This window comes from Schistocerca serialis, chromosome 3 (genome assembly GCF_023864345.2).
Source record: "Schistocerca serialis cubense isolate TAMUIC-IGC-003099 chromosome 3, iqSchSeri2.2, whole genome shotgun sequence".
NCBI lineage: Eukaryota > Metazoa > Arthropoda > Insecta > Orthoptera > Acrididae > Schistocerca > Schistocerca serialis.
Genome location: NC_064640.1, coordinates 813,904,733 through 813,919,446, shown reverse-complemented (window position 1 = coordinate 813,919,446; position 14,714 = coordinate 813,904,733). Strand labels below are relative to the sequence as shown.

At 39.7% G+C, this 14,714-nt stretch overlaps 1 protein-coding gene across 2 annotated transcripts in view; it reads right to left on the bottom strand.

The window, feature by feature from the left end:
- LOC126470673 (zinc finger protein GLIS2 homolog) overlaps positions 1–14,714 on the bottom strand; it is a 131,399-nt gene that overhangs the window by 3,891 nt on the left and 112,794 nt on the right. For both annotated transcript variants that reach the window (XM_050098667.1, XM_050098668.1), the window contains 3 exons: positions 2,763–2,866; positions 2,594–2,673; positions 99–242 (listed from right to left, as the gene is read on the bottom strand). In XM_050098667.1, the coding sequence (XP_049954624.1) occupies positions 99–242; positions 2,594–2,673; positions 2,763–2,866 (328 nt within the window). The remainder of the gene's footprint in view (positions 1–98; positions 243–2,593; positions 2,674–2,762; positions 2,867–14,714) is intronic.

Here is a 14,714-nt window from a genome sequence, read left to right as displayed (position 1 = left end):
TCAGCCAGAGCTCAGATAATTTTAAATTACATTATTATTCTTTACACACCAAAATTTATCAGTTAGTCCTAAAATGATAATTCTCAGTTATCACTTACCTCGCATTGAAGCCACGGTTACCCCGACTGCAACCGTCCCACCGACAGTAGAAAAGACCTTCTTGCCCAGGAGCTGTGTGACTTCTAGCAACATGAGTAGCAAGAGCACTCAGGTTACCAAACCACTGACCACATTGAAACCACCTGCAAACAGGCTCTGTTAAGTTTTTCACATATTCAGAAGTTGAATTATAGGCCATAAATGACATCATGATGCATAAAAGTATCATAAACTAGGTACCTAAATATAGATATTGATACTTCCTCTTTAACTTAATTTTTCACAAGACAGGAAGAAACTTTCCTAAAAAATAATCTTTTACTCCTGTGTACTCAGCTATTTGTGAGTTATTTAGGAGATAACGGGGTAAATAATCTTTTAGTTGTTGTGAAAGAATAAAAATACTTTTAGAAAAATAGCTGGAATTCCTTCAAAATGAGAAATGAGTGGAACATCATAAATGTCTGCACATCAACTATGAAAACTTTTTTTTCCTTCAATAAGTTTAAAAAATTGAAGGAAGATTAGAGTTTTACATCCTGTAAACAGTGAATTCAAGGTAAGATGGGTAAAGAAAGTGGCAGTGTCCTTTACAAATGGACCATGTTGGCACTCACATAAAAAAAAAAACACAAAAAAATAATAAAACCACACGAAACATAAAGATGGATGGCTGAAAAAGGATTTTAAACCTTTAGTAAACACAAGAAAGTCCACCTTACACAAGAAAGTGTGCCTTTGCCACGAGTAACTCAGTGACAGTTAAGAAAAAGCAGTCTTGAATTGAAGGTCTGGGTGTTCAAGAATATCAGAAACAACAACAATAAATAGTCTACAAAACAGTGGAGATGAGCGTAAGAAGATTTTAAAAGGAGTCATACTGAACCAGCCAACCAATAAAACTGTGAATGGGGTCCACTGATATAAACTGTGTCTACTTGTCACCAGAGACATTCTCAAACAGCTGATGCCAACAATAGTGGAAATAATCTAGGAGAAGAACATAAAGGCTACGGCTACAACAATAGCTTCAGAAAACAATGTCTTTACAGAAGAGCATCACACACTTCAAATTAACTGATTTATCCTGCTGCAATAGTTTTTATTCACTGCAAAAAGAGGATTGTTAGCATTTTATAGTCATTTGATTAATAGTCATTTCAGCAACTAAATTTTTTAAAAATTGAATGTCTGAATAGGAAGTGTTTTATCAACTGTTAATTGTCTGCGTGAACTATGGCACAGATGACAAGATGGTCTTTAAAATCTTCCAAGATTAAACTTGGCACCTTATCGAATGCTGCATCTACAACTGCTAAGGAACCTATGATGGACTTCCTGCGTGAACATATATTGAGGGTGAGTGAGTGCGATGACACGGTGGTTAAGATGCTATGTTCACTTTAGTATGAGTATTCTTAATATGTTTCCCCTTATAATGATTTAGGTTTTGATGTTTCACATAGCTCCCAAGATAATAGTTTCATCTAAAATGCCTTAGATAAGTTCATTTGAAATCCTTATCCAACAGTGTTAATGCTTTGTCTCTAGACTTTGACATTTAAGAGATTTTAAGCTCTAAACTTATTTTACATCTATTAAAAATTTCGACCATCTCTGTCACTAAGAGTGTATTAACCACAATTATGTCTAAATTGATGATTTGATATGCACTACTCTTGTAACTGTAAATTCAGGACAGTAATCAGTGGATGCTATTTGCCATTGAAATGGTACATAAGAAGACAAATATTGGGAATAATTACATTATGTTTCTGGAAAGAGAAATGAAACTTGCAATGAGACAATATGTTGCCTGAGATTAAAATTACAGCTTTTATAGAAAGATAAACCTTGGAATTAAAACAGTAAAGCTGATATGAACACAAGTGATATCAAGAAATACTTCCTCGTAGACAGTTAAAAACCAGTCCTTATTGTGGTACTCAGCAACTGGCTGTTAATTTTTTCTTAGCAAATAGTAATGTTTCGCATGATGCTTAGTCAGATCTCAGGAACTTGGCTTATGTGTTTCATAGGTTTCAAAATACCTAATTTAACAAAAACTTCTATACTTTGAAGAACTTTTGTTATAAATCTGGATGTAGCTGAACACAACCAATTAACTGTTGCCAGTTTAGATATTTACTAGTAATATATTATATGTCCTTATTATCTCTGTAGTATATACATTAGTATTTCACTGAATATTTTCTCTAAGAAGCATGTGATGATACCCTCTATAGACACCTGTAGCTGAGGAATTATTTCTGCCCAGTATATCCCTAAATAGAGCAGATAAGGTAAAGTTTGTGCTGAAATATTGCTCACTGACCATACATGACTAATCCAGTAGAATGGAAAGCTTCTTGCATATAAGTTGTGGAATGAATAATTCAGAAGAGAATATATATACAGCTATTAGTCATAATAGGATATATTTTGTGTACTGGAAGGCATAGTATATTTAGAAATATAACAATTGTTTACTCACTTGCACTGTACTTCAAGGGGAGCAGATAGATTCATTACTGGACTGGCCTCTGTACTAGAACTGCTATTATCACTGTCACTCTGCAAATAAAGAAATCAGGTAACCAAAAACATCTTCCACATGTTACATTGAGCAGACCTGTGTAAACCCTGGAAATATGTGAACCAACCTGGCTCTGTAATGGAGACATTTCATTTTGGTTCTCTTCCCCCATAGTATGTGGTGGGACAGCAGGAAAGTAGTGAGAATACCAGTATGCTCCTTGTGGGAGGGCTGAAACGAAAAATACCAGTGTTACACAAATAGGCAATAATTATATGTCATTCAGTATCATTCAACATATCCTACAGTAAGAAGAAAATAGACTAAGATGCCATTGTATAAAATGGACTTCTGCAGATAACTGAACAATATACTATCATCATGAGACTATTTTAAGGTCTGCAGCAATTTCAGTTTATTGATTGCAGCAGCATGGTACAGACAGATACTAAATACAACATTGCCCCTCCCACTGGTCTATGTCATGATTATGAATATTTCTTTGCTCTCACGCCATTTATGTTCTACTAGTATTAGTGATTTAATCATGTGTAACTAGCCTTGGTAAACCCAGTTCCAAACTCGCACTCAGCTGAATTTGTTGTATTATAAAAACCTCTGCAAAGCAGTAGAAACCTCTCCTATTGGTGTCTCCTTCCACTAAATCTAGTATCCTGTTTTAGAAGATATTGTCTTCTAGGGGTCAATACTAAAACAGAGACTGTTATGTCCACAGATCTCATGAGAAATCCCATGAAGACTGTATCCAACATGAAGGCAAAAGGTGAAGACTTATAGAATCATTTGGTTAATATTTGTTCAGATGTCTGTTCAGAACACTATTTCTAAATATGGTCATCAGACTGCCACAAAGAGTACTGCAACTTCATCTTCCACTGGGAGCGAGGGTCATTACGAGCTGTCAGACTACAATGAATAATTGCTAACTGCCATGGTGCTGGTTTCCCTAAATCACTCTAGGCAAATGCTGGGATGGTTCCTTTGAAAGAGCATGGCCAATTTCCTTCCCCATCCTTCCCTCATCCAATGGGACTGATGACCTTGTCAACTAATTCTGATGAAGCTACTCTCATGTGTAATGGCATCAACACACAGGAGCAGTGTGATGAAAATCTGTATACTGTGGTATAGATACATTTTCAACATTAATTGAATGTACTCTGTGGCACATTGTGATTGATATCCGGTGGGATAGACCTGTTGTCTTACTGTATTGTTACGGAGCTCAAACACAGAGACTTTCTGTAAAGTGAAATATCACTGGCACTGGATGAGTTTCATCTCACTAAAGGATACTGATATGTTCTTTCTACATAACAAAGCCCTTGCACATTCAAACCATCAATAAATCATCTAACATACACTGATCGATACATCAGCTGCACCCACAACGATCACGAAATTTTTGTATTTGAGTATGAGTGAAAAGTTAAGCCTTCAGAGAAGAAGTAAAGACAAGGACAAATTAGTGAGCAACTTTAAGTGGAGTGTTCTTCTCTAAAAGTGCCTTAAAGACAACATGCACGAGCAAAACTCAATAGTGCAAAGGAGGAGGAAAGGTGACTCCAGGATTTTTTTAAATTTAATTTAAATCATTGTTAATTTTTCGCGTGTTTTGTGTTTATAAATTGTTTAGCCACTTGTATGTTACCTTTTCCACTTGAAGTGGATCACAGAAGTACTTTCAGAAATGTCTACGGTTCTTCCAGAAATACTTTAACTGCATTAAGTTGTGAAGGTAAAGCAATGTATATGTAATGTTTTTCTGCATGTGTTAGTGCATGAGTTCTGTAATAATTTGGTGTGGCAGCTATAGTGTGGTCGGCATACTGAAGCGGCTATTCCATCGGCGCCCTCGCCAGACAGTCAGCTTGGTCCCTGATTCATATGATCCTCGCCACTGCCTTGCGGGGAACGCATTACACCTAATGCCAAGAGAACTGTTATGTACGTCAAGATCCTTTGACACTTTGGTGCTGACTCAGTTTCATATTCAGCGCCTAACAGTGCCTTAAACGTCCCTATTAGACGGGTGAAAGTGATATTGTAAGCAGTTAAAAGTACACATGTAAGTTTCGAGGTAGCTACTCTTGGCAAAATCGAGACAATCCAACGAATGTAAACTTTAACAATAAAATCTTTTCTATTGTCTTTTCAGTGGTGTTTTTCCTTCAGCCAACAGGGGAGAAAAAGTCTCCAAAATCCCAATAAGCAAGCACCTGTTTCATTCGCAGATCGACATGACAAATTCAGGGACGGAGAATATGAGTGGAGTATGATACGCACTTTCACGACTTATGAAGTGCTTATAAATAGACATCAAGGGGTGGATCGTACAAACATTAAATGACGGTAGCCTCCGATACATGAAAACTACGTAAGAATCGGCAATTTTTGCGCAGAAGTTACTAGCGTGAGTCGATTTTGTTGTCCTTGTAATACGAATGTGGATCTTCTCTGCACATAGGTCCCGTAAAAATCTACCTCCGTAACATCTAGGCTCTGAGCACTATGGGACTTAACATCTGAAGTCATCAGTCCCCTAGAACTTAGAACTACTTACTAACCTAAGGACATAACACACATCCATGCCCGAGGCAGGATTCGAACCTGCGACCGTAGCGGTAGCGCGGTTCCAGACTGTAGCGCCTAGAACCGCTCGGCCACCCCGGCCGGCCCATAACATCTAAAACTGTGCTACAGAAACTGAAGAAAACCAAGCATGTTGTCCGCAGTGGGGCACTTGACCCAGAGAGACTTATTTCCCGTAGATAGACCCGTCAGAGTCCACAAAGCCCGCCAGAATGGTCCCCATCGTTAAACAGCGTCCAGCCGTCTGCAAACCGGTTTAACCAGTCTCGGCTTGCGTCTGGCGCAAGGCATCATCTGCAGATGCTCGTTCAGGTTTGCTGCCAACTGCTGTCGCTTCCTTGCAAATGTATGGCAAAACGGGAATGGGACATCAGTCTCTGCACGCAGGCCAGAACACCGAGCAGCCCTAGTTGACGAAACGAGCGCATCTGAAGGGAAAATATGTGGAGCACAAAAAATTATGCCACATACTAACATGGTTTCATACTAATTTTTCACTTCTCTTGCGTCGGTCTCATTGCTGCAATGGATTAGCCCTCCCTTATGTAACTTGTTTTTGGCATTGAAACTGCGATGGGTACGATAATGTCAAAACAGTTAATAGCAGGAGGGACCTGCAATTCGGTTTGTGTGTGCGCCTTTTTCTGTCCTCTTGTCTTTCACTTTATCATTTATTAATTCTGTCAAGATTTCAACACCGTGGAAGGTGGAAGATATTTTATAATTTAGCATACCATCCAAGCGAATTAGTCGCGTGTACGGATCCATGGAATAAGCATACCTAATAAATAAGTAGCTGGAATACTAGACCACAGCTGTACAAAACACGAAAAACGGACATGCTGTCCGTATATGCATCACATCTCCCCAGTCAAGTAATACACGTTCTAAAAAAAAAAAAAAAAAAAATGGTAAGACAGGCAAATACTTAGAGCCAATTTTTTTCCATAATATTTTCCTGTCCTATTAATGATCCTTCGTGTCTCAGCGTTTATTATTAAAATTAATGTTCTACAAGCGCGCGAGAGAGAAAGAAAGAGAGAGAGAGAGAGAGAGAGAGAGAGAGAGAGAGACAGGGGGGGGGGAGAGGGCAGTTGGAGGGGGTGGAGAGAGGGAGGTTATATCGTTTTCATTTGACTTTTTTCAAGCTTTGGTCACACGAATCGGTTTGAGAAACATGTGGGTACATTTCAAAAACGAGATAATATTTGTATAACAAAGTTAATGTTTCCTTTAATAATAACGTGATGTATATATACAGCCAAGGAGGCTGTTCGATGGCATCGTAGCACACCACTTCGGGTCTGTATCATACAGCCCAACACAAGCCAAATGTAGAATGAGTTTCGAAACCCGAAATCGGTTATGGTCTATAAATAAATGAAGGTTTATGCAGATTTGTGGCAGGATGCTGTTTTGTAAGTTAGCTTACGCATACACTATCCGTTTTCTCACCATATCTCTTATGAAGAAATTTGCGTCAGGCCTTCTTTATATCACCTTCGTTATTTCTTCATTCAGATGGTTGTCATGTCTGATTTGTAGTAAAGAACTAAAAAAGAAATAGTAATTGTTTGTTGTATGCTATGTTGAACTGCGATCTTCGGAACACCAGCAGATATACAGTCTCTTAGTGTAGTGGTCTTCTCTAGATTCACCATTTTAGTTATGAACGTAAAAATCACCCTCGCGTTTAGGGGGCATTGTAACCGGGTGAAAACCCAACACCTCGGCCAAGGATGGATAGCGGTACACTTTGGAACTACCGGTACTTGAGGTGCAGTATGCCTAGGTCGTCTGCGATTGATTTGTATTGCTTCTCGTGGTAGGATTAATACGGACTGTAATAAGTTATAATTATCGTTTCATTTTTGATTTTCGTCGAGGACACGAACCCTCGCGCTGTTTACGGGGAGAAAGATAAACACAGAGTTTATGAAATCGGGTGCGAATGTGTCTGGTGTATGTAGGCGAGACTGGGAGTCCAATAAGCACAAGGTTATCTGAACACGAGAGATATATCGGTCTCAAACCATACAACAAATCAGTGGTGGCAGAACACCAGGAACAGTGGAGGATGGAGATTGAATTTCGAGAGGCCCGCATACTGGCGAAACAGCCGTTTAGCTTGAGGAGGAAGATCAGAGAGGCTATAGAATTAGCCAAGCGAGCTGACAACATGAATAGAGAAGACGGGTAACGACTCCCAGCGTCTTGGCTGCCAGCAGTGACAGCTTTGAGGAAGGACAGCTCACGCAAAGCAACAGGTGCGCAGTAGGCCGCAGCGGCGGAGGTACACAGTGCGCTGACGCGCCCTAGCCGATACTGGGCAGTTAGGCGCTACGCCACCGTCGCCGCTCAATTTCCTATTCGCCGATTTCCACCAAAGGCAAGCAATAAAGAAAACTCTGATGGAAAACGCCTATTTCCGCCAATGACAAGACGCAATGCAAAGGCCAATAAATGGACACCTATTACCCTTCCTCCTCACCCTCATATCCAATGACAGCACTCCTCTATAGTATTCAAGTAATTAAACTAGTGCACATTCAGCAGTTAGCAATAAACCCTGACGAAGGCGTCTTGCAATAGTCGCTGAAACGTCGGAATTTTGTAGCTGACAATGCGGTCGCAAACGCAGAAGAATTTTATTGATTGTGACAAAGGCCGCGGAAGCCTACGTTTACATACAACACAGATGAACTTTAAATTTCCCATTTTGTTTCTTTTTTCCCAGCAGATAGTGTTTTCTGGCGTCTCGTGTTGATGTCACACGTCCTGATGCCTATGGTAGGTCTAGGTTTTGGTAAGCACTTCTAATTATGGGGACCAGCTGAAAGGGAGGGCAGAATGATCTCGCTAATTAAAGCCCCGAATTTCATTCCTGAGGAAGGTGTGAACAGTCTTATTTCCACCACGGCGGGTTATGCGCAGCGGGACTGATTATGTGGATATTTGCTGTGTTTGAACTAATTCAGTTATCAAATGTTCTGAACACTCCGAGGAGCGTTGCTGCGCTGATACAATGAATGAAATCAGATTGAAGCTGAACACAGTGCATACCTTCGGCAAGGATATTTGGAGAAATAATACATAATTCATTTCATTTCATTTCACTGAAGCCCTTAAAACCTGTCTTCTCTTTGACGTCGCATTGCGTATCAAATGATGCATATTTGGACACTTAGGGCCAAACTAAACTTATTGTTTGTTCACCACTGTAAACATACACAGGTAAGAAATGTGTTGATTTAATGTGTTGGTTTATTTACAAAAAGATTCACGCATGATAATGGTTGTTTTAATACTGTTTGTGATAACTATCGAACATCAGGCTCGGACAGTGTAACAGTGCAAAACCCATTAATACACCGAATGTTATAGTGGTGTTCAGGAATGGGGGGTTGGTTGTTTTGGGGAAGGAGACCAGACAGCGAGGTCATCGGTCTCATCGCATTAGGGAAGGACGGGGAAGGAAGTTGGCCGTGCCCTTTGAAAGGAACCATCCCGGCATTTGCCTGGAGCGATTTAGGGAAATCACGGAAAACCTAAATCAGGATGGCCGGACGCGGGATTGAACCGTCGTCCTCCCGAGTTCAGGAATCGAATAAAAAAATTATCTTGGGTTGCTCTGACGTAACCATTATGTTATATAGACAGAAACATCGACGGTTCGTTATAGCTAAGCCATTTGATCAACGAATTAAACGAAGGAATACTTAACAGCTGAAATGCGTTTTTGTACCGTTACACTAACTGATACACAGTTTAGCGAGGAAACAATGTACACATGTATGCTTGATACCGCGAAGGTCGTGAAGATGAAAATATTACTGAGCTTGGTTCAACTGATTTTATGTCTGCACTGACAATAATAGCACTTCATCGTAACGAGGAGTCGAATCAGCGAAGAAAAGTCAACGCGACCCGCTGACGTCGAGTTCATTAGAGAACTGGTTCGTATTTTACTTCGGGCCAGGGTTTTCGGGCATTTCGTCGGGCGGCACGGCGAATACCACAGTTGGTCCCCAAGCCCTTCGGAATAAATGTTCAATTGGAAACGTCCATCCCCCTTCTTTACCCCTCCCTTGGGGTCACAATCACCGACATGGTAACCTTATATCTAGGGCTGTAGAAGGGCACTGAGCCATAAAACCACCAACCTGGGTGGCGAAGAAAAGGCTCATTGGACAAGAATGGGAAAGGCAACATTGTTCAAGAAGCATTCGTTTCATCGGCAGGGAAACTAAATCAGGATGAACAGACGGTAATAGAACTGAGCTCTGTCCAAATATGAGTCCAGTGACGTGCGGAGGAGGGCCGTTGGACTCGGATGTCCCGTCGTCATCAGAGTCTTTAGATACGGAACAGCAAGCTGATTGGTCAAGATGAAAACTATTGTGGGTCCACAGAGACCGGTTGGCTACTGGAGATAATGGAGCCATACTCTGATTCCCTCGAGCCATGAAAATCCGGAAGTGGTGGAGCAGTAACATATTTTTTCTAAATAAATCCGTGGTCGTTGTAAACAGAGTGAGAGCCCTATTGAAAGTCCTTTATTTAATTTAGCGTATAGACCCAAATTGTGTATGAAATGACGCCGGACCAACGGACAACCAGTAAAGCTAAAAAATCAGAGCCCTTCTGCATTCTCAGGAACTGGCATTTTTGATTAGAAATGCCAGCGCTGTCGCGATCTCTGCGTTCAGTTCACAATGTAGAATTTCTCTTTCCAAAACCATAACGAGAAACTCATATCGGATTTGATAACGTGGAAAGCGTTGACATTCATGACAGGTTAATATCGTTTACCGCTCGAGACTCGTATTTGGCTTTCGGGAGCACCCCTCCTCCGTCTGCGCACACCACACGAGCCAACTCATAGCTTCAACCTCCCATTGGTTCTGTTGCATTCACCCTATACTCCACAGACGCTGTCGCACCATACTGAGCGCTAAGCATCTCGGGAAGGACGCCAATATGCAACACCGCGAATAGTCCAGCAAACGAACCAAAATAATGCAATGGTTGGGTAAAACACTGGACCAATATTCTAGTGGAGAGTCGTTCAAATACCTGTCTGGCCATTTTCTTAAGTGTTTTATGGTTTCCCAAAACAAACTGAGGCATATCTTCAAATATTAATACAGATGACCTAGCTTTCTATCTCTAATCATCTAGACGCCTCCAGGAAGTTAAACTGCAACCTTTCTTCTAAATCTAATAATACGGCATATCTACATCTGTACTCGTGGGCCACCGTACGGGAGTGGTGGGCGGTGTCCAGAATAATAGAATAATTTTGCCGCGCGGGATTAGCCGAGCGGTCTAAGGCGCTGCAGTCATGGACTGTGCGGCTGGTCCCGGCGGAGGTGCGAGTCCTCCCTCGGGCATGGGTGTGTGTGTTTGTCCTTAGGATAATTTAGGTTAAGTAGTGTGTAAGCTTAGGGACTGATGACCTTAGCAGGTAAATCCCATAAGATTTCACACACATTTGAACATTTTTTAGAATAATTTTCCTTCTCTGAACCATTCGGAGGAGGAACGCGGGAGGAGCGAATTTCGGCACTCCACTGTATAGGTCGAGATTTCTTTAATTTTACTATAATGGTTGTTACCCTAGGTGTGTACTGGAAGCAGTAATATGTTTCTAGAAACACTGAAACGGGGTTCGTCGGAAATTTGAGACGTAGGCTCGCGATGACGCACAACATGTTTCTCCTTGAAATGTATTCTCAGTTGCTAACATTGAAAACCGTCAGCAGCATCATGGAATGATGAGAATAAAGATTTGTGCCGGAGCAGGATTCGAACCCGGATTTCCCACTTATCGCGAGCGGTCGCCTTACCATTAGGCTATCCAAGCGCGACTCAGGACCAGACCCATATGACGTCAACCATGTGTCTACAACCAGCACTCGTGCATTCATTATCTATAGTCCCGTACAGGCAGAAATTTTAATTGAAAATCGGTTGCCCGGCGTCGGCAGATGTATACGATATTGCACTGCCTGTGTTGCTCAGAAGTACAGTGCAATGTTCCTGTAATGCATCGTACTTCTGACCAGCACATGCTCTGCAATATCGTATCTTTCTCCTTGCGTCTCTCATTGGTGTTTGTTGAGACTACAGAGTCCCGCGAGTTTCCTTAGAATCTTATCAGTTCCTTAAGTTAACCAACTTGGTAAACACCCGAGGCACACAGACAGTATGTAAGAATCTGCTAAACAAATGTTTTTAAACGATCTCTGTCACGGAGGACTTTAGCTTTCTAAGGATTCTTGCCACAAGTTTCAGCCTGGCACCCACATTCACCACGGCAAGATTTTTCTTTATATTACACCTCACATTGCTCTCGGCAAATAATCCAAGAAAACTGACTTGGGTATTAGTCTTAATAAAACAAATAGTGCTGTTCATCTCGGAACTGGCTCCAGGATACTCTTTGGCTTCGATAATGTTTGAAGGACTCCACGACGAGAGTTGTGTGGTTGTTTGGTTAGTTCGATCATTAAAGTATTCACAGTTTTCGCTTCTGAAAGTAGTAAACACAAGAGAAACTAAGCACCTATTGCCACAGACTATGAGGGTGTTTCAGAAAACTAAAAAAACGTTAGGCAGAAAAATATGTGTTGGATCACAGTAAAAAAAACCAAAAAAATAGATGTCGACAGAGTTGTTACTCTCCTGCTGCTATCCATCATCCTACGGAACTGAATTTATGACATTTTCTATGACTGTACAACTCATGAAAGTACTGAAGGGTGATCTGTTTCAATTGGTAAAAAGCATTCAGAAGCCAAGATCGCACAAAATATTTTTTACTCAAGACAACCGGTTTCAACAGTCTTAGTTGTCATCTTCAGGTCTTGAACAGTTTTTTGCGGTAAAACATATTCGTTTTATGCTGAGCCTCATGCACAAGATGTCAAGTGGAATAAAACTCAACACATTCTAAACGTCTGACATCGCTAAAATGTTTAAAGACACACAGCACCTTGTGGAAAAGGCCGTGACCATATACATACAGCTCACAGGTGCTTGTTACATGATACAAATACAGTACACAACAGCGCATATGTTTACGTATGCTGGACACATACTAAACATAGCGAATCCACTTTAAATAGCGTACAAGGTGCAACTTTCAGCTATGACAAACGTTTATAGCGTGCCGAGTTTTATCCACTTGACATCTTGTGCATGAGGTTCAGCATAAAATGAACACGCTTTACTACAAAAAATGTTTAACACCTGAAGGTGACAGCTAAGACTGTTGAAACTTGTTGTCTTGAATAACAAATATTATGTGCGAGCTTCGCTTCTGAATGGTTTTTAACAACTGAATTATCATTAACGTCGTAGTTATTAGGTACTGAAAACCCCATCACACCACAACCGTACCATTACGAGAATTATTTGGCATTTCACGGGGATATTTTCTTTCTTTTGTTAGTGTGAAGGATGGGTGCTGGGCTGTAAAGCACTCTCACCTGTGCTTCTGGTCTCTACAGATTTCATAACATTATGCAGCTTTCCTCATCAAAGGTCCGACTGTTATCATAATTATTTTAAATAACTAGTAGACAGTTTATAGAGACTTGTTCTGTCATTAAGCTTAAAAATATCAGTTATACTTCCTCTATGTTGTAGAGATTAAAGACCATTAAAATTTCGGCTGGTCAGCTATGATGCATAGTACTTACTTCACTTTACAAATACACTCCAAAAGCCGCTGTATATTGACAGTCATTGTTATGAAGCCACCTTATAAGGTATAGAAATGTTTTCTCATTTGGACACAAGGCCAAAAATTATAATTCAGATGAACCTGATTAGTTTTGAGACCATGAAGGCATTAATTTTTTACTGCCTCTTTACTTATAAACACCTTTGACGATCGATGAGAGAGCGTAAAAAATGTGTCGACGCTCATAGTTCTGAGTTGAAATGCCTTCTGTGTCTACACAATACATGAATTCATATTACGACAAAAAATTAAATACACCACAAATATGGAAAATGTTTATAGAAGAAGATGATGATAACATACGTAACAATAGTGTTGACTTCGGGGGAAGCTAATTCGTGTTTTACTAAAAATTGGTTAAAAGATTAGGACTCTGGATTTTCCTGAAACATCTAAAATTTTCAGCAATGTTTCGCAAACAATTCAAGCCACTGGCAACAATTTAGAACACACACAACGGCTCATGCAAATCTGTTTAGCCTTTATCCAAAAAAATCTGAAGTTTCAGGAATATTTTAACTAAATTTAAATTACTACGATTTCAATACAAACCAACATATTATTTGTCTTATATAATGCGCACGGTAATTGCCAATTCTTCTGATACAGAAAATGTCTGTAATTTGTGACAGTTATGTAAGATCACAGTAGACGTAAGCAATTTACAAGAACAAGTTGACCGTACATTATATATTTTCACATAACGTTGTTTTCTAACGGTGAAAATTATGCAGGACTCGACTCTCCATTTTTAGGCTGTTTATTGCATCAAAAGGATTTTTAACAACATGAATTGCGTTACTCTGAACATTTTCTATATTGGAAAATGACGAGAATTAAACCTAGTACTGGAGAGAGAATAAACACACACACGGTTTTCATATCGTGTATTTATTACAATATCACATGCAACAAAAATATTTGATCTAATATGTTTTAATTTTTATGTTTTTATTGTTGCACAAACAAAATAAATTCATGTGACAGCCACAGGCCAATCATGGAAAATAATTATAGAGACTCTAATAACAGTTTTATTTCTTAAGTTTTTGCTCGCTGCAACAATGTAAAGCTGGTCTTTCTACATAGATCGTTGTAGTAAAACTGCCCGAACTAAAAGTGAAGACGTTTCGTTTCATTCATACTGAAATATTCCATTTCGACGTCTCACGCCATGGGGTACAAGTAATTTTATGAGATCTGTGAACAAAAGCAAGCACTGAACACATTCGAAGTACAACTAGGGTTGCAGATATTGCATACCTTAATGTACTGACGATTGATATTCTACGAAAGAGGTCATCAATACTTATTTCTTTAATGCTCAGTTACTGACACAATTGCAATTTAATGGGTTAAACAATGTTCTTCCATAAATGAGGCACTCAATTGCTGACAGTGTTTGAGTTTTACTTACGTTATAGGATTCTAAGCTTACATTAAACAAATACAATATATTTCAATGCTTTTTTTTGGCTCTGGAATGAGTACACTCTGTAAAATGAGTTAAAAATACGAAACATGTAGCACAGTGAAAGAGCCGTTTATTTCCAGAAAAAGATAGCGGTGTGTCGTTTTGTTATAGTCAACAAATGAAAACAACATACTTCAAATTGGTCTAAAGAATATGAAAGTAATTGATACATGAAAGTGCAATGAGCTTTGTTTACTTGATAAGGATACATTTTCCATTACGTTCATTGGGGATAATATGGA